This window comes from Cataglyphis hispanica, chromosome 6 (genome assembly GCF_021464435.1).
Source record: "Cataglyphis hispanica isolate Lineage 1 chromosome 6, ULB_Chis1_1.0, whole genome shotgun sequence".
Lineage (NCBI taxonomy): Eukaryota > Metazoa > Arthropoda > Insecta > Hymenoptera > Formicidae > Cataglyphis > Cataglyphis hispanica.
In genome coordinates, this window is record NC_065959.1 from 3,377,918 (window position 1) to 3,398,001 (window position 20,084).

Below are 20,084 nucleotides of genomic sequence, written 5' to 3' on the forward strand. Positions count from 1 at the left end.
AATAATGATAATATTAATGATAACAAAAGATGCTTGATTAATATTATTATTATTAATATATATATATATATATATATATATATATATATATATATATATATGACGGATATGATATAAATACTGCGCAAAAAGAGAGTTTGGCCGATTCAGCTTCGTCCATCGGAGACCTCAAGATTTTAGATAGCTACTATTTGTATAATTTTTTCTACGTTTCATAGATGACTTATCAACAATAATAAGACAGACATAACATATAAGAAATCTAGTTCCGAGCGGACGGAGTCGAGACGACCGTTGTGACTCTTTTAAGGCCCCTCCCCTCCCTCCCTTAACTTCATTAAAAAAATTCCTCGTTTAATTTTTGTTTTTAATTTTATACCGAGGGGCCAGCTGTGATACTTTACCCAATCCATTTACATTCTGGTCGTATGGTACCAAATCTAGTCTAGGCGAGGATCAGTCGTTAACGGTGCGCTAAAACTTGATCAATTTCATATACCTTTTATGTGTTTACATTATCTCGAATTCAATTTCAATTGGACAAAGAGAGTTTATCCAATATTATTTTACAGGCAAAAGGCACAAATAATCAATCAAGAAATTGTCTATGGCGATTCGCGAATGTTAACATAAAAACTTATACACATAATGTCTATTTTCGTAATTATTCATTCAGTTCTTCTGAGATATCACTACCAATGAAAGTAAATGAAATTAGCATGTAAAAAATTCTAGCATTCCCGATCTCCCAAAATTATGAGTTTATGGATTTAGAATCATATTTTAATTTGATATTTGATATTTTAATATTTTAATTTTGTCCAACATTTCGCATATAACTCACTTCTAAATATGATTGAAGAGAGTTTGGCCATTACGGAAAATTCAAGAACTTCAGTCATACATAATTGTGTCAATTAAAAAGATGATAGAAAAAGAGTAAAAAGAATGATGATTTTTCACGCATTTTCTGCTCGATAACTTCCAATTACGATTGTAAAATAAAATCATTCTTGTACAACATCATGTGGTCAGTACATTCATTAAAGCAATATCTAATTTTATATTACGGTGGCAGAAAGAGTATAATAATAAATGATACTGTTCATTGTTCCATTGTTAAAAAAGCTATATGTATGGCAATACATATATACATATATATATATATATATATATATATATATGTATATATATATATATTGTACAATTGAGTTTTCCGCAATGGCTTTTATTATATCTGTAACACCATTACATAGATTTAGATAAGCAAAGCCTTATCCTTTAGCTTCAACCTCTATAAAATAGTTTATTTCCTCTCTAAGACATGAGAGATTCTTTTACGCACAATAACAATATTTGATAGAAAGTATTTGACAAAACAATCATCTTTCGTCTCCGAAAATACTTTAAAGATTCATTTAAAGATTCATTTTGTCCGCTTTGTCAAGCTTGTCGCGATAAAAAATTGCGGGAATCATTAAAAGCGCGAAAAAACAACGAACTTATTACAACACTACTATTACCAGCCTGTATGTAGTAGCTAATCCTAGCGCTGTGTTATCAGTGTCTCGCGAATTAGGCCTAAACCTAAAATCTATCTGAAGAGGCAACTGATACGTATGTAAATATAATATATATAATATATTCTTCCTCTCTCTCTCTCTCTCTCTCTCTTTCTTTGTGCACGTCACCTTCTATTGCAACAAAAAAGAATGTTTCGTCTAGAACAAACACAAAATTAAATCTCGATTCTTATGAAAGTTACACGGAAAACGAAATAATTATGTAAAACACTTCAAATCTATTTGTTATACGGAGCGATTATACGGAGAAAAGAATATTTAATGATGTAAAATCCGATTTTTTGTTGACTAGAGACCGCAGCGAGCGATATGCGTGTGTATAATATCTGTGAGCGAGAGGAAACCTATACCATAATGCGAAGAATCCGTAGTTTTGTGAAAAATGGATAATATTGGAAACTGGATAAAAGAGCTTTGGATAATAAATGGGACAAACAAATATGATTTTTTAACGATAGTGTCGTTTATTATGCATTTGATTGCCATATTCACTCATATCGCATGTTTATAACATTTGCACAAACAATGAATACACACTGCATTTTCTCTGCACAGGATATTAATTTCTTGCGCGAATATCAATTCAGTTAAATAAATCCTTGCCACAGAATGCTCTTGATAAGCAATATTAATTTAACTCAAACAGATTGATACATTTTGATACATTTTTACCTTCTTCCCTGGATTTTATAAGATTTTATAAAGAGTAGAAGTCTCCAATTTTATTTTTTTTTATTTTTATTTTAAACACATTTACGATAAAGATCAAATAGGAATTTATTCTGGCACTAAACGCAAAATGATTTTTAATTGTTATAATAATAATTTGATTATTATGACTTAAATCTAACATATAATGCAATGCTTTAGAAAAAAAAGTACAATTTTTAAATTTCCACTTTTTGATTAACAAACAATGCTAAATGAAATAAAAAATTCATACATGTTTCACGTTAAAACATATGTTCGTTTTATTTTACAAAACTGTCCGCATTATTTAGTACTTAGTAAATAAAATAAAAATAAAAGACATCATAATATAACAATACCCTTTTTTCGATATATTCATATTTTCTCAATCCGAACATAAAGCGAAACAAAAATTAAACCATTTTCTACTAATAATTTTGAACCTGTCCGCTATGACTTTGACGATATGATTTATTTTGTATATTAATTTCTAATTTTATTAATGTATTAATGTATTAATTTCGCAATTTTACTTGTTTCATAAGCATTTCATAGAATAGAGTAAAATACTTTTGCCTAAAGGAAGCCTGACGCGGGTATTTTCTACTCTGTTTGGCAGTTTGCGTTATCACATCAATTTTCGCGAATCAAATGCGACCATAACGAGAGAACAATATTATGTATCGGAACGGATAGCGAATTAATCTTAAAATACTACCTGCAAACATATATATATATATACACACACACAATGTGTAGAAAATAATACGGCATTCACTCACTCTGAAAATGTCACTCGCGCAGAGTCAAGAATCGCTTCATTGCCTCCATGTTCTCGAAAAATTTTCATTATTTGTAGCAATACATAGTTTTCACACGTCGCACGATTTTCCGATAGGAATACATCGCTGAGTGTCGTCGCGGGATTCTTCTCGATTCTCGCGAATACGCGATGACGCGTATTTACTTATTACGAAAAAACCGAAACAAGATGAACGATGCTACGCGGCGCACAATCGCGCGACGACTGCAAGGGACCGACTGCGAGCGAGCGATCGGAGCGACTGTCACGAACAGAATGCGAAGCGAAACGACAGGTGACTGGTCGGCTGACTGAACGCAGCGCCATGTGCGCCGTCGCCGCGCCTTCGGCCGAACTCGGCCGCGCTCGGCGACGCTCGGCCGCCTTCGCCGAGCAATAGTGGGGAGAGCAGTGTATCCGTGACGTCACATAATTAGAGTAAATACAAAGTAGTCTTGATGGGACAGCGGCGTGCGCCGCACCGTGAGTCGCTGGTCCGCGCGCGTCAAACCTATATCGCTTCGATACACGCACACCGCGCTCTCGCGAGTAGCTCGTGATACATGCCCGCGCGCTATGTGCCGTCAGTGTGTGTGTACACCAAGGGATTCTAGATGACTGTGGGAATAGTGAGTGACATTCGTGCAGCAAAGAAATGGAAAAGATAGAGGTGAGAATCGCGAATTGAAAAGCCGGGTATATAAGTGAACATTACGCCATGAACATAGCGCTGCAAACAAATTTCGCGCTTTAACATCTCTCTTTCTCTTTTGTGCTTTTTTCTCGAATTTTTCTTTTTAATCACCGTGTTTCTGCTTCCCTCCTCCCGCCCCCCCCCGCGCTTTCCCATTCTCTCGCGTCTCTCTCCCCCTTCCATGTAACCGTCAGATTTACCTCGGCGAATATTCGCTTCACTGTAATGCAGAAGTGACAGCGTGGTGATGAGTGGGAGGAAGGGGTAGCGGATGGTGGGGAGATTATGTGTAGTTAGACATCTGGCAACGAATACTATTGTATATACATTCAATGTACGATATTAGATAGATTAGTTACTTGTTTCTCTCTCTCTCTCTCTCTCTCTTTTTCTCTTTCTCTTTTCTTTAGACTATTAGCGTCTATATGTTCATCTCTGTTTCATTTTCGTCTCGCACTCGCGCGTTTTTCACACCGATTCTGCCTTTTACTCCATCTCTCTATCGGTCTTGGTACTTTTTCTCTCTCTTTCTCTGGTCTTTCTCCGCGTGTATCTTTCTCCGTTAGTCTCGCGTTCCTATTCTACCAACCATACTTCATATCTCTGTCCCTTTCGCTCCGACTCTTCTCCATACTATTCTCTCTCTCTTTCCCTCTCACTCTCAGTTAGTGAGGTATTTATAGATGTGCCTTAACCCGATTTAACGCAGCCAACTCGCGACTTGCATTGTCCTAACGACTATTTAATATGAAATTGCATTGTTTTGAAATCCTTATCTCTTTCGCTGCGAATCGGATTTTCGGACGGTATATCTTGCATCTCACTCGCGCTGTGACAAATGCTGCGCGATGTAAGAATGAGGCGAAAAAAAAAGACGATCGAGGAAAGCGACATTGTCCGTCACACATATCCAAGAATCGAATCGATAAACGGTTACATTTTGTTATTACAACGGAATATAATTGTGTTTTGTGCACCGTATGCAATTTCTAAGCCTTTAAGATCATCTCGCTAATAAAATCGCGGCCACGGGAAGGTTAGCGAGGATGGGAAAAAAAAAAGAAGAAATGTTTTCGCAGTGCTTTGTCGAAAAAAAAAGGCATGTGTACAGCCCGCGAAGAAAGTTGATTTGGGGTGATGAATGTTATTGTTATCGCATTTTTCTTCTTCACAGCCGCTCGTCACAAGCGTACGTGCTATTTATCTACACAGTACTGAAATATCGTTAAAATATCGCGACTATATTTATTTGCAGTACACGCGGAGTCATTGACAATATATGTATACGTGCATACGGATAAATATACCGCGCGCGTGCGTGACGACTTTTCAGGGAGGGAGGGAGGGGAGGGGAGGATGCAGTTTTTTCGGCACGTTCTTTTCCCGTGCATGATGCTCTGCTTCAACTCTTTTCGCCCCGTCCCCCGTTCTCCTCGCACTCTCCCCCTCGTTCCCTTTCGTCGACTACCTCCGACTCCCCAATCCGTTCCCCACCCACTGCTCGTTCTAGCGAACGAATTGAAAGTATACGTTTCAGAATTAAATCGATAAACGCTGAATCGCGCGAATTACAGCGAATAATTATTTTATTGACGATTTATATTTAATTTCTTTATATCTTATCTCGAGAATGAGATGAGTGAAAAAATTTCGATCTAATCTTGGAAATAGGGAGGGGAGAAAGAGAGAGAGAGAGAGAGAGAGAGAGAGAGAGAGAGAGAGAGAGAAAGAATACGCATTGCGTGAAATTTAAATTAAAAATGAAATTGCTCTATACACGTAAAATATTATTCCATTTGTCGAGATAAATGACTCAACATATATATTATGCAAAACGTTGTCCCATGTTTTCTTTTTATGACTTCTATATTTATCGCTGATACGGGTTATTCGCGCGCGAACAATGGAACAACGCCGGGCCAAAAATCGTCTCTCGCGAGAAAATTCTACGACGAAATCAAATTCCAAGGTGGAAGACGATCGCTGCGATTCAAGTCGTCCTTGCTTTCGCTCGCTTTTGCGCGATCGGAGCTACAAACGAATCGTGCGCGGAAATAAAATTCGCGCGTCGAAAACAATGGTGGTGATTTATATCGGCGCGTCTAATTTGCGCGGATTCTTCGTGCTATGTGAACAAACTTTTCGGGAAAATCGAATAAGAGCGTACAGAATAGGATTTTATTCGTGTTCTTTCTCTCTCTCTTTCTCTCTCAGGCTTCTCTTTAATTATTTTTACGTTTAACTCGCGAAAGGATTGCGAGATGAAATAAAATGTCGCGAGGAAGGTCATATAGAGCTGCATTTATAATGTCACGTATTTGCTAACGCCAGCTGCATCGTTCCGTAAGCAAAACGTAAAAATAATATATGAAAAATAAATTTGTATTTTTTTTCTTTTTTTTATTTTTTCCTCTTTGCGCGCGGTAAAAATATAATAATTTAGTATTTTATTTAATGAAACATATATATATATATATATATATATATATATATATATATATATAGAGAGAGAGAGAGAGAGAAAGAGAGAGAGAGAGAGAGAGAGAGAGAGAGAGTAAAAATATGAAATTTTTGGTACATTATGCGCATTGACGACGGATGTATGACATTGGCGCATTATCGCGTCGCGATAAAAATGGACGGTTTTCCGGGTGATCGGTGACGAGAAATATGTCCGCGCACAAATCGGTTTATATTATTATATATACTATCACGAGATAGAAAAAATATTTTAAAATTCGTAATAACGCGACAATTCTCTTCGAGTAATAAAGTCCAGTGTTTTCTTGTGCTTTATTTACGCGCAAGGTTACTTAACGCTACTTTAATCGCGTGACGTGGATTTTGTTTTTGAAATTGTATCGAATACCAAGCTGAAGCGATATCATAACATTGACGTTCGAATATCGCATTTCATAGCACGTAAACGGAGACATTAAGTGTGACATTTTGAATGCGAGTTTTGATATTTGTTATGCTAATTGTTGTGCGAAAAAGATATGACTTTTTATATTTGTTGGCATGTTAATATACGATTTTCTCGATTTGTTTTCCTTTTTAAGTTTTTTTTATAATCTTGTCGTATGTTCTCCATATCACGTATCATGACGGAATATTAAATTTTTATCGTATCTCCATTTTAACGTCATCATTATTCAAATAACGCAAATATAATGTTTGCATTTATTCATAAATTTTTTCTCAGTATAATAAATTCTTTACTAATTAAAATTATAATCTATAATTGAATATTGTATTCATTGCGCAATATATCTAGTGACGCGACAATATCTCAGCTTTATCAGAAAATTGCGAATTCCACTTAAGTTTATAATCATGACACATCCAAGCGGGCACCTACACGATTGTATAAGTACATATGTTTACTTGCATATTGAAACTATTCTTCCTATTACATAGTGCGAAGGCGGAGCACGTAGACGAGTTCTTTTTATCTCGCTATTTTCCAAGTATTTTTTTTTTATATTAATTTATCCAGTAATCGTGCGTGCATACATAGCCTATTACGTGGAGTCGCATATCCGACGTGTTTACACGCCTGTATCTCTGTGTGAAATCATCAGGATCGTGCGTGCGCGGGCGCGACAGTGTGCGTGCGAGCGAGTGTATGTGTGCGTGAGCAAGCCGGAATTATACAGGACGAATCAAATTTAGCCGACCGAAAATGGGACAGGTGTCTCCATGATAATTCCGCGCATCACAAATACATATCCATATTATTTGCATAATGGAAACAGTGTAAAATGTTTTTACGTTATGGAAAAATATTTTTCCAAAATGTGATCGCGTCTGCTAAATGTATCTACACCTATTGTTAATTCAACGTGCGCTTAAAAAAAATCATTTATCATAAAATCAAGATATACATATATATATAGTCCACAAAACCGGTCGCTTAAATTTTAATTATGCGTGTATTTCAAATTAAATCTTTTTTTTATTTAACTTCATTACTTTAAACTACGTTGAATATTATTATGGAGCTACGACTTTTTGATTGAAAGACGAAAAGTAATAGAGAGAGCGAATGGAATAAAAACAAAATTAATCGTGTTGATGGAAAAAGTTTCTTCACCGGCGTATTTATTCGAATTTATAACTCGCGCGGACGTGCATACATTTATTGATCTTTTTGTGCTACCCATTATCCATCCATAGAATCTGCCCTCTCTCTCTCTCTCTCTCTCTATATATATATATATATATATATATATATATATATATCCATCCTATTCTCGCCTTTCCTCGCTTATCTCTCCAGCCTTTTCATCGTACTACAGCGTCAATGTCTGTAAATATTAACGCCGTTAATCTCTAAATCCTCGACGTTGATTTGACCCGTCTCATCTCGTCTTTTTCGAGCTCTTTTATTTCTCATTTCTCTTAGCTAACGACATTAAAGGGAAGTACCCACTGCTGCTTTAATGAAATTTACTTTTGAAGCTTCCTAGAGCTCACAGTCTGAATTGCATTATAAGAGAATGAAGAACGGAGAGAGAAAGAGAGCGAAATGATGATTGGACATTGGTTAATTAATCAGAGATTAAGAATCGTTTATTACATTGTATATTATCGTTGGTTGACATATAATTGCAATTTGGCGCATTATATTTGATATAATTTTAGCAGTTGTATAAACTTAAAATTTTGAATAAGCCCTGTGTCTCGTATTCTTCTCCGTCAAACTGTCGCTTTAACGCGGCGTCAAGGTTATTCCCCCGTGCCCCTCCCCTGCTAAACTGTTTAATCGGTATAAGCTCAGATTTCTTCTTCTAAACTCTCGCGTTTGAATACACGCTAGAGTCTCATCGAAATAAGAGGGGAGCGAGCGCGATAAGAATCTTTTATTTAGTTGTGATAACGCGCAAGGTATACGATGTTAAGCGGAATGATTCATTCGGTGGTATAAAAAAATTTAAAATACCGTATGAAATCATTTATGTAAATTATGCAGGAAAAATATTTATTCATCCGGGATATTTTAATTTTATCAACGCGTCCTTATCGTTCGAGAAACTGCCGTGTTAAAATTAAAAAACTTGTTTTCTTACATTAATTCACGATCGTTATAATGTTATTGGAATCAATGTAATGGAGTTAATGAATATGTGCGGTTAGATATCGTGCATTGAACAGTGAGGGAAAACTGCTAGTCGAGGATGCCACTATATATATATATATATATTCGGAAATTCTGCGGCGAACTGTACATCATGTTAAAATTCTAATCGGTAAAATTAGTCGGGAGGGGATACAGTCACGCTAGAAAATCTGGCTGACCGCGATTCTGAAGCAAGAAAATTATGAAATCAATTCAATATAAACGCGATTTATATTATATCATGACGTTTTCGGAAAATAAATAATAATATTACAATCCCTTTCTTAATTTAATTTAATTAATTAATAAAAAAAACTTGATCTCATAATTTTAATATTAATAAGAACAAAGATTAATCGTGCTCTTTATTAATTAAACATTTTAATATGAAGCGTTTTAATATTAATTAAACTAAAATTTAATATGAACAATTTTTTGACATTACAAATGTACATTAAAGGATAATTAATATCAAATATCAGATGTTATGATTACATCGAAATAATGTTATTTAAACATTAATAGATATGTCAATGCACACATACATACTTTGTGTTTGATTGTATTAATATGAATGTTTATATAGTGGTTCACATAATCAAATATTCTCCAATAAGCGCGTTATCATACATTATATCGTATTTTTCTTCTTTTATCGATTTCACTCGCACATCGAAATATTCCTCTGTTGATTTAGTTTTGCGGATGTAATGCGCGAGGTCAGCAATTGCTAGATATATAGTTATAGTGATTATAATTGCAAACATAACAACAGTGTTTGTGAATTTTACTGCGATACAATTACAGTGCAGGATAAATAATATCGTACATATGAATATTATCTCCTAAGTTGGCTTAATCTACATTTTGGCCTTATTGTCAATAGAAATTTTGTCATTTCGAAGATAAAGGTTCCGAATGCTTTTCCACTTTGAGTCATTAGTCACGTTAACTTGCTGTGATCGTCCTCGCAATTACAGTCGCGTCATTGCTATTTAAAGTTCGCCGCGCTGTTATTAGAGAATTATTATTTTCATTATTTCTCGCGTATTGAATTATAATGCGACCTCGGCTTTTAAATAACATTACGTCATTAATATTATATGTTGCGCCTGATTATTTCTTTTTGATGAAACAATTGATATAATTTTGCTCGCTGAGATGAGAACGTAGGTTAGAAAATCTTTTCCATTTCTGCCATATATTAATATTCCATGCTTATAATCGTAATATAATTCCTTTTATATTTCTCGTTAAATCTTTTTATGTTCCAGTCCATATTACTTACCGTCCTACCTTCTTTTTCCGACTCGTTTGCTGCATGCCTGTATTAGAGTGTTCTATGGATATGTTTCACATTCATATAAAATCTTATATTTATCAAAAAGTGTAATATCATTTCATTAAGTTATAAAGTCCATATATTTTTTACTTACATTTATTAAATTACATTCCACATTTAATTAAGAATCTTAACATTTTTATTTGAATCTCTTGCAAATAAATCTTTAGTGAGGTTTTATAAAGATTTCGCTTTTTAATTATTTTTTCGAAATATCGATATCAAGATTATGTCCATTATTTTATCATATTTATATTTTGTGGTTCTTATAACTGTGACATATATTATATACGATTTATTCTTCATTATGAACGTGAACGCGATATTTTTGTAATATTCTTTATTTACAATATTTCTTACTTCGATCAATATCAAATTACAGTATCCCCCATACGAATCTTATTTGCTGATCGGACTGTACGTCTATACGCGCATATGTATGTACATACATACGTCCGTGCGATTACGTTACTCGTTTCAATCGGCCGAAACGAAAAAGTTAAAAAATGAAAGCGGCGATGGTAATGTAAAAAAGAACATGAGCGAGCGACTGTGTGGACTTGATTCTTCTTTATCTACATGAATTATGACTGTGCGTTTATTATCTATGAAAGTTTACATTATTAAGAATCGCTGATAAATAATGTATAAGATCTAATTCCGTTCTAGTTACTTCATATTTTGCGTTAAACAATTTAAATATATATCGAACAGTATTGTATATAATGCTTTACGATATAAATTATATAGCCATAGATTATAATTAAATTATAATTAAATTATAAATTATAATTAAATTATAATTTATTTATTTATTTTTAAATTATAATTAAATTATAATTTATAATTGATTTAAAATTATATAAAATTTATACGTTATAAAGCATTACACGAGGCAAACATTTAAATTGCGTAGCATAAAATGTGTATAGTGGCTACAACAATGGAATTAGATTATTATTCTATTTTTCAAGCGTATTTTATGGAGAAATGCCTGTGTATAATATTTATATTTCTAAAAAATTTTATATTTTACTTTTTATACTCTGCAAAAAGATAGAAATGAATAATGCTGCGCTTTTATAGTTATATCCATAAAACATGTACATTGCTATATTAATCCGACCCATGTAATACTTTGTTCTCTTCCTCGTACATGCTATCTATCGTATGCTTGGTTCCAAAATCAATTCCAAAATCAATCGATGGTTTCCATTATTTGCAGAATTGACTAAATCCCATGTTTATCTACTTAAACCGGCGACAAATCGCAAGTTTTTCTTTATTTTTTTTTCTCTCGATATCGCATCAGGCAGCGTACAGTTGAATTAATGTTTATTCAGCCTTGACACGTAAGCTCTTATCGAGCTGCTCTCTCCCGTTTCGGTATCGTCATCCGTTCTAAAACGGCCTTAATGAGTCTCGGCAACATTTTCTCGTCGCGCTTTCTCACGAAATTTGTCGACGGATCTTTAGACATACAGGATATTGAATCCGTGAATTGTACGATTATGTGCTTTAAAATTGAGACAGATGTTAATAAAACTTTTTAAAAGATAATACAAATATAAGCTATAAAGAGCTTGAAATAAATATTAGAATTTAATGTACAGCATACTAGTTGAATATATTAATAATTAATAATTTAATATAAATATTAATTTAATATTAATAATTAATATCAATAAACTAGTAATTATAATATTGTTAATATTTTTATAATTGCTATTTATATATTTTAGTATGATATTTTGTTTTTTATTATCATCAAGAATGTCTTAGAGTTAACAGCAATGGATGGCAAAGAAAATAAGTACGTCTGATTAATGATGCTGTTGCGAAATTTTTTTCTCTCTGTCGCATAAAGCGCGAAGATTTCTTAAGATAAATGTACTTGCGTAATACATCTAAATGTAAAATGAAGCGTTTCGCACTAAGGTACTAAACGCGGAACCTGTATATCTCGCTGTGCAACTCCCTCATGTTGTGGGGATTAATCGATACATTTCATACACGTTGAGAATTCAAGAGAAATCGACAAAACCGTGAGATATTTAGATACGGTCGTTGCGTCATTGTTCGAGCTGAGATTTCACAATTTTAGTGCGATATGAATAGAATCTCTAATAGATTATAATAATCTAGTCAATGATATAGTCTTCCATACAAGAGCGTCCAATGCGTCTATCTTTCACAAGATATTCAAAACGATATATGACGATATCAAAAAATATCTCTTGATATTTCAAATCTCTCTTGAAATTTAAATTACGAATTTTTAAAATAGTTGCCAGAAAGTATAAATAATAAAGTTGTTTTTTTTTTATTTATTTGTTAAAATATTTTATAAATTTTGATAATTGATTATTTAAATATTTGATATCTCAAAAATAAAAAATGCGAGTATAAATGGAAGTTGAGCATTTATTTTTTCTGCCGAGTCAGTTTGAGATATTCTGTAGATAACGACTCGTTTTTCTTAAAATATTTTGGTCTTATAAATATATATATATATATATATATATATATATATATATATAGCGTCTCAGAAGTCAAATTAACTCCACTTTTTATAAAATTTTTAATTTTAAATACCAAAGAAAATAATTACTTTGATATTAAAATGACAAAATTTACAAAAAATGAATTAGTTTGGTTTTATTTTTTGAGAGATTTATATATCGAATAAATTGTTGAGATTTTCATAAACATTTATATTACCGTCCTAATCAAGTCTTATTTTTAGAATATAACGCACTGATGTAGGAAAAAACATGATATCATGTTTGACGACCGAATTTAATGTATGCCATTTAATTGCCATTATATCGTTATCTCGTCAGGCTCTTGTTTTGCTTTCGGTTCTCTCTTTCTTTTCCTTCATTCCTTATCAGCAAGTTCCCGTGCGATCTGACAGATAATCACAAAAGAATGAAGTATTCTCATATATACTGGATAAAAAGTAATCGTTGGTAGTAAATTTTCCTAACTTTCTATTCAGTAATTTTGTTGACTCTCCAGAATGATTCATAGATTTACAAAACGGTCAGAATATATCGGTCGAAAAGAATTTTGGCATCGCGCGCACAGACAACCAAGTACACACGTCTAAATAATATTTTTAGAATTGATTCAAGATCGAAACGTTGCTTTCTGTTATGAAGAGATTAGCTACGAAAAGTGATCGGGGAGAATATCACGTTATGTTCTGATTGCGCGGTATCGATCCTGCGACATTATACCATTATCTGATTCCATTTTCACGAACGGCTGTATGATATTTAATTGATGGAGTGAGAATGTGACGAGTGGCTTTCCAGGAAAATAGATTAATCCCGCGTTCATCGAACACGTCAGTGTTCGAGTACCGGAAATTTCTGTTTGTTTACGCACAATTTATAAAGAACGCTTTTTGTATCCATTCAATTTTATCACGGATATGGTCAGTTTTCTCTGAAAAAGTCATATTATTTATTTTATTTTACAAACATATGAATATTATTATTTAGAAATAAAAATTAATATATTTATTTTTCATATGAAATGTCCCTTGTCTCTTATATATATTTAATAAGATATACGATAAAAATATAAAATCAATATTACTTGAAAATTTTTTATTAAAAATACCATATATCGGAAAGGCACTGAAAAAACTTTTTGTGCTATTTAAGGGGCAATAAACTCTGACAAATAAATGCTCAACAGTCTAGTCTAGTCTCTAGCACACACGCACACTCACAGTCACACACAACATACATCCATTAAAAGATTATCTTTACTGCAGAAAAACTGAAACCATTTATAATTCTAAGAATTATACACATAAAAAAGGAATAAAATCTTTTGAGAAAAATAAAATAAAAAATAAATGTATAATATTTTAAAATAAATACATGTACATAGTATCTGTTGCAATACAAGCGAAATAATTTGTTTGAATAATTTAAAGCACATATATTCCCTGGAAAAATGCTATTCGTGTGCGATAATTTTTTATATCGCATTAAATGAATTGCAACGCTTTTACGAAGTTGTTATTGATCGACACGAAAATATATTTTTGCTGAATATTTATCACGTTACGTAATTGCAAGATTTTTCAATCATCCGCTACAAAATGATTGAATAAATTGTTTAGAACAGCTTTGTCTATCTTGTTAATATAATTATGGAAACGAAGCCCACCGAGACTTCGTGCAGCTGGATTGAATAATTTCAAGCTTCCCGGATTTGCATACAATTACAAAATTACTCTACAGTCGACCGACCGTGCATTGTAATCGCGACAATGCCTCGATTCTATCCGTCTCGCTATTTTTCTTATTCATTTCCAAAGCGTTTCTTCTGCGTAAAGAATTGCTTGAAGCCCCACCGAATTGGGTCAAGTGGGAAAATTGTTTAAAAGCATTTCATTTGCGGGGGAAGAATCGACGAAGACGAGCCCCACGCGCGTGCCACTAAAATCGATACACCGCGCAACGACCAAACTGTTACTTCCGTGTTACTTGCTTGTTAAACAGTATCTCTGTCGTATTAATCTTCATTAAATTTTCATTTCGCAGTTCTCGTTTAATGTCGTATATGCTATCGGTCCCGCGTATTTAATTAAATGTCGAAATGATGGAAGCAAGTTTCGAGAATGTAATTTTTTTTTTTTTTTTAATGCGCATTTGAAAGAAATCTATATTTTTGCAAGAAGTCTCGTAAGCAAGCTAAATGCGAGAATTCGCTGTAAACGTGTGCAGAAGCAATTTTTGCTTTGATGACGATGCTCGGGATGGAGGCGGGACGAGAGTGCATAGTGAGAACGGAAGGGGATGAGAGGACGGAGGTAACACACGGTGGCAAAGCCGATAGAAAGGCCCGATGTAATTACTGTTGGGAATTGGACAAATGGAAAATGCATTCTATTATCGTACCAAGTTTCTCCGAAAAGGCAGACTGCCTGCCAGAATTGTATACATGTGTGTCTTTGCTTCTTTTATATCTTTCATTGCCGGTATTTTGTTAGTAAATTCGGAATTCGCACGTCGAGATCTTTAACAAATAATTCAGGGAAGACGAATCCCAGGACGATGCCACGGCAATGTTTGACCGCGAACTTTTCTCCTCGATTCTCACTCTTCCGTCTTCGTGAGAAACCGGTTTTATTTAAACGACGGGTTATATGCCGATTGTAATGCACGCTCTTTATCACGATATATATTTTTAAATAATAGATTTTCTCCGAGAAATAAAATCAAATTTTTATAATATTCACACGTCATTTTTGAATCTGCAGATGGATTGTAATTGCGTTTATATGATCGACTATCGGCAGTGACGTAACTTCGTGTTTTCCTTCGTGATCTTGGAAACATTGATGCTTTGGTATCAATAATATGTATACAAACACTGTACGAAGAAACGATATTTGAGTAAAAACGTGCGCGTAATACTAGACAGCCAGTTTATCGGATTTGACGTCATAAATTGAGAATATATATTCTTGTTGATGTAAGAAAATCTTTTTCTTTTTTTTTTTTTTTTTTTCAAATAATGATAACATGATATACATTGCGATACTACGTTTTCAACATTTTTTTAATATTATATCGAACAATATTATAACGATAAAATATACGATGGGAATCTATCTGATACTTATCTTTGCCGTGATTTATAATAATACTGATTTATAGAATCGTAAAAGCAATTTGTTATTTTTTCGTAGATTTTTAATCACGTACGTTGTCGCGAAAAGGAATTTTCGATGCTGAAAGCGATGATGAAATCAATATACTTTAATACTTTTGATAACGATATTTATATTTTTCACCGTATTATTTAATTATCATAAAAAAAAGTATTTGTCTATCTCCGAATGTACCGGATAAACCAGATAACCGATAACATATTTGCGTTTATGACAAGTTATGATAATGATTTCAGTCTGCGGAATAAGCAACGATTTGTATTTTCGAGATAATAAAACGTTCGATCGCATTGCGTTATTGCGTGCCTCCGAAAATTCCTATCCGCCATTCACGCGCGTTCTATCGATCGCCTACTCCTCCTATCTTCGATGCGAGACTCGGCGAAACGATGAGCAAACAAAAAAGTATGTGATAAAATATCTGTCGTTTATTATTAAAAAAGGAAGAAGAAAGGAGGGAGCGAGAGAGAGAGAGAGAGTAAGAGAATGGTAAATTGAACTACTCTGAAAAATAATACGCAATTCTCGAAGAGAGTGATGGGGGGGGGGGGGAGGGAAGGTGGGGAGGTTTTTATCGATCGCGTCGCTTTTGCGAAATGTAATATAAACATTAACTGTTTCTCTTTCTTCGCGCGAGATATGTCGCGCACACACGTGCACATATTTACGTACGCTACTCCGACTCTCTTACGCGTATGCACGCGTGCATACGTTCCGTAAATGCGGCGCGCGTGCGCGCCGTTTGCGCGACGCGACGAGATACAATCGGCATATATACATCTCTACAAGGCGGGGGAAATCGCTCTCCTCCGCTCTCGCGTCGCCATAATATTCATGGAGAAAGGGCGAAGAGGTCGCGGGTGTATAACTCACGTTATTTCTTCGGCTTAATAGAAACTGGGTGTACATACTATCCCGCCGATTCCCCGAATGCATTCATCGACGTTGACAATCGGCGGAACAAAATGCATTCGGCATACTTCGCGTATTTGTACAGCGCTGGCTGGAGAATATGTTAAGTCGTTGCACAAATATCCTTATCTTTCCGTTGGTTATAGATGTATGAAAGACATAAGCAGCGTGGGCTTAATTAGAAGGTCTGATCATCTACTAATGCCGAATACATATATACGCTTTCGCGACATTAGGAATTCCCTTTGTACATCTCTTTAAATTATGCTCGAAATTTGTTATCGATACATATACAGAAATATCCTTTTTACAGAGATTCGTGATTTTTGCACGCACGTGCGTCCCACCTTAGAGATGTCAAACCGTTTGCTTTTTGAATGTCAGTTTATTTAACGCGGGTGTCCCTAGGGTGTCGTCTAGAATGCGTGTACATATAGCCACCGTATATAGAACAGCTTTTTGTCTCTGACGGTCCCTTCGTATCCGCATTTTCTCTTCTCTTTGTTTCTTTTCTGTTCACAATACATACACACAAACTTTTCTTTCTCTACACTTTCTTTCTGAGACATTCTCTACCAAAAAAAAATATCATTTTTTTTTTTCAAAATTCAGTTTTTATTTCGAAATTTTACGTATATATACAATGCTATCTTTATAATCTTTATCAAAATTTTCAAACTACATTCTATACAAATGTATAGATGTGTGTGTGTGTGTGTGACACACACATACACACACACACACACACACACACTACCTTTCTCTCTCTCATTCATAAATATCCACATTTATTGGAATATATGTAGAATACATTTTTTATATTTTATAAATTTATATGTTGAATTATTTAAAACATCAATTTTTTAATTTTTTTTTTTATATATTAATATGTAAAAATAATTTTATTTTTATTTTTTATTTTTATATATTTAAATTCGGAAAAAATACAGAAAACGTAGAAATAGAGAGAAACAAACTCCCATAATACAAACACTTACAATACGCGTATATTTTAGGAAATATACTTTAGATTATCGTGGATTTTAATATCGCAATCTTCGTTATTATTGAAACGCGAATTTGCTCATATTCGGAAACGCGTAGCACGAGCCGGAAGAAGTAAATAAACGAAGCGAGAAGTCGCCTAGCGAGAGTTACTCTTTGGAGAAAAGTGAATTGAATCCAGTCGATGGAGCGGGTAGGTGAGAGGAAAGATGCTCGGAAAGAGTCGATCTGGACCGTGAAGAGGGACGAGGAAGGGGGAACGATTCTCCCCTTTCCCTCCTCCACGAGGGAGGGAGGGAAAGGGGTTGCGGGGTGCGGCGATGGCGCGGGACGAGATTAATCTCTTCACGGAGAAACAGAATGAAAAATAACGAAGTATAATATAAATTAAACGGCGCAGCAAATAAAATTACTAAAATGCACATTAAATAAGTATAAAAAATTACATTTCTTTAACGTATTTTTTTTTATAAGTTTCTGCCTCTCTCTTTCTTTTAAATTATGTAGTAACATTATTTCGCGAGTATTATTCAACAGCATTACTATTAATATTACAGATTAATTTAAGTCGAGGCTTACGATTTGAGTTAAGCGTATTTTAATTTTATAAAATTCTCAAACGCATTAAGTTTACACGCGCGTTTTTTTATACACGAAGACTCGCGAGAGAGCGAGTCGAGGGAGAAAAATGAAGAGAAAATAATGATTTCTTTCTCTCTCTCTCTCTTTATCTCTCCTGCTTCTGAAAATTTCCCAATAGCGATTACAATTCGTCGTGTATATATATCGACTTGTTAATTTTTGCGGCGCGAACGAGCGACACGGTCTGATCTAATTTTGCAATTACGCGTCATAAAGAAGAATTTTGCGGCCAGTCTCGAACACGCTCGGTCCCCCGCGTTCAATAATGTTTTTTCATTCTTTACGTTAGAATTTAATAATAATGCGATATCGGATCTATAACACATATTGTGCGTGTCTCTGTGTATATATGCGCATGCGTGGTTCGCGTACGATATACTCCCTCTGCACCCCTTCTCCTTCCCATTGCTCCTCGTACACACACGCACACACAGTATATAAACCGACAATACACATCCCTCCTCCTTTCTCCGCACATTCACTTCCCCGACCGTGCGCGATTGGGAAATCGTGACTGCAATAGCGCGTTGCATTATCGGCGCGAAACTGCATGTAAATGCAAAAATGACTCGGATGAGATAGCGCCATATATATATATATATATATATATATATATATATATATATATATATATTAGTAGTAGGAATTATATTATATAATTACATATTATATTATTTTATTATATATTATATTATTTTATTATATATTATATTATTTATTATATATTATATTATATATTATATTATATTATTATATTTATTATATTATTTTATATATATATATATATATATATATATATATATATGTATAATATATAAATATATATATTTTCGGTAGTAGGGATTAAAACTATTATAATTTCAGATTTTGATTCTTTCTGACGCGCAATAATAATCTATACTTTATTTTAAATTTTTTGTTGGTTTTGCGTTAACACATCACTGACGCTGATTTTTTTTTCGTTTTTACAATATTTAAAATCAACGAAATATTTCACCGATCTCAATCAATGCTCGATAATCATGAATGAAACGCATCCTAATCATGAATCTTGTTATTTTGGCGCGCATCTGCACTTGGTATCTTATTTTCGTTACACATAAGATCGGAATGTACGCAAGCGAACCATAAAATCCTTTCGTTACGATCTTCAGTGTTGACAATTTCGCGCGGCTAATGTCGCACTGGCATTATTAAAGCATTATTCTCTCTCTTTCTCTCTCTCCTTTTCTCCCCGTTGCTGCCGCTGCCACAATGGAGAAAATTGTATAATTTTTTAAATTCCGCTCTGTAATTAGTTTCGTAGGCGTAGGTCACTCACGTGACATTGTAAACTTTAATGAAAACAGTAATTCGCGATTTACATACTCGCGAAGCCGGCATGACGAAGCCGCTTTGACACATCGATGGTTACCATATGCGATTTGAAAAATCTCTCGATCCGGAAATATGAAACCTTGGTCCGCACGTTGGAAATTATTCAAAAATTCCAAGAAAGATGCGAGGGAGCGCGATATCGGTTAGATTCCGGTAAATGTTTATAATATATGTTTTTATATGTTTCCATAATTATCACCGCGTCAAAGAGGACTCA

The 20,084-nt window shown here is 34.0% G+C and overlaps 1 protein-coding gene across 2 annotated transcripts in view; it reads left to right on the plus strand.

Annotated features, from left to right (window-relative positions):
- Positions 1–3,541: 3,541 nt before the first annotated feature.
- Positions 3,542–20,084, plus strand: part of LOC126850231 (serine/threonine-protein kinase pakG-like) — a 124,639-nt gene continuing 108,096 nt past the window's right edge. For both annotated transcript variants that reach the window (XM_050592990.1, XM_050592991.1), the window contains exon 1: positions 3,542–3,745. In XM_050592990.1, the coding sequence (XP_050448947.1) occupies positions 3,731–3,745 (15 nt within the window). In that variant the 5' untranslated portion in view covers positions 3,542–3,730. The remainder of the gene's footprint in view (positions 3,746–20,084) is intronic.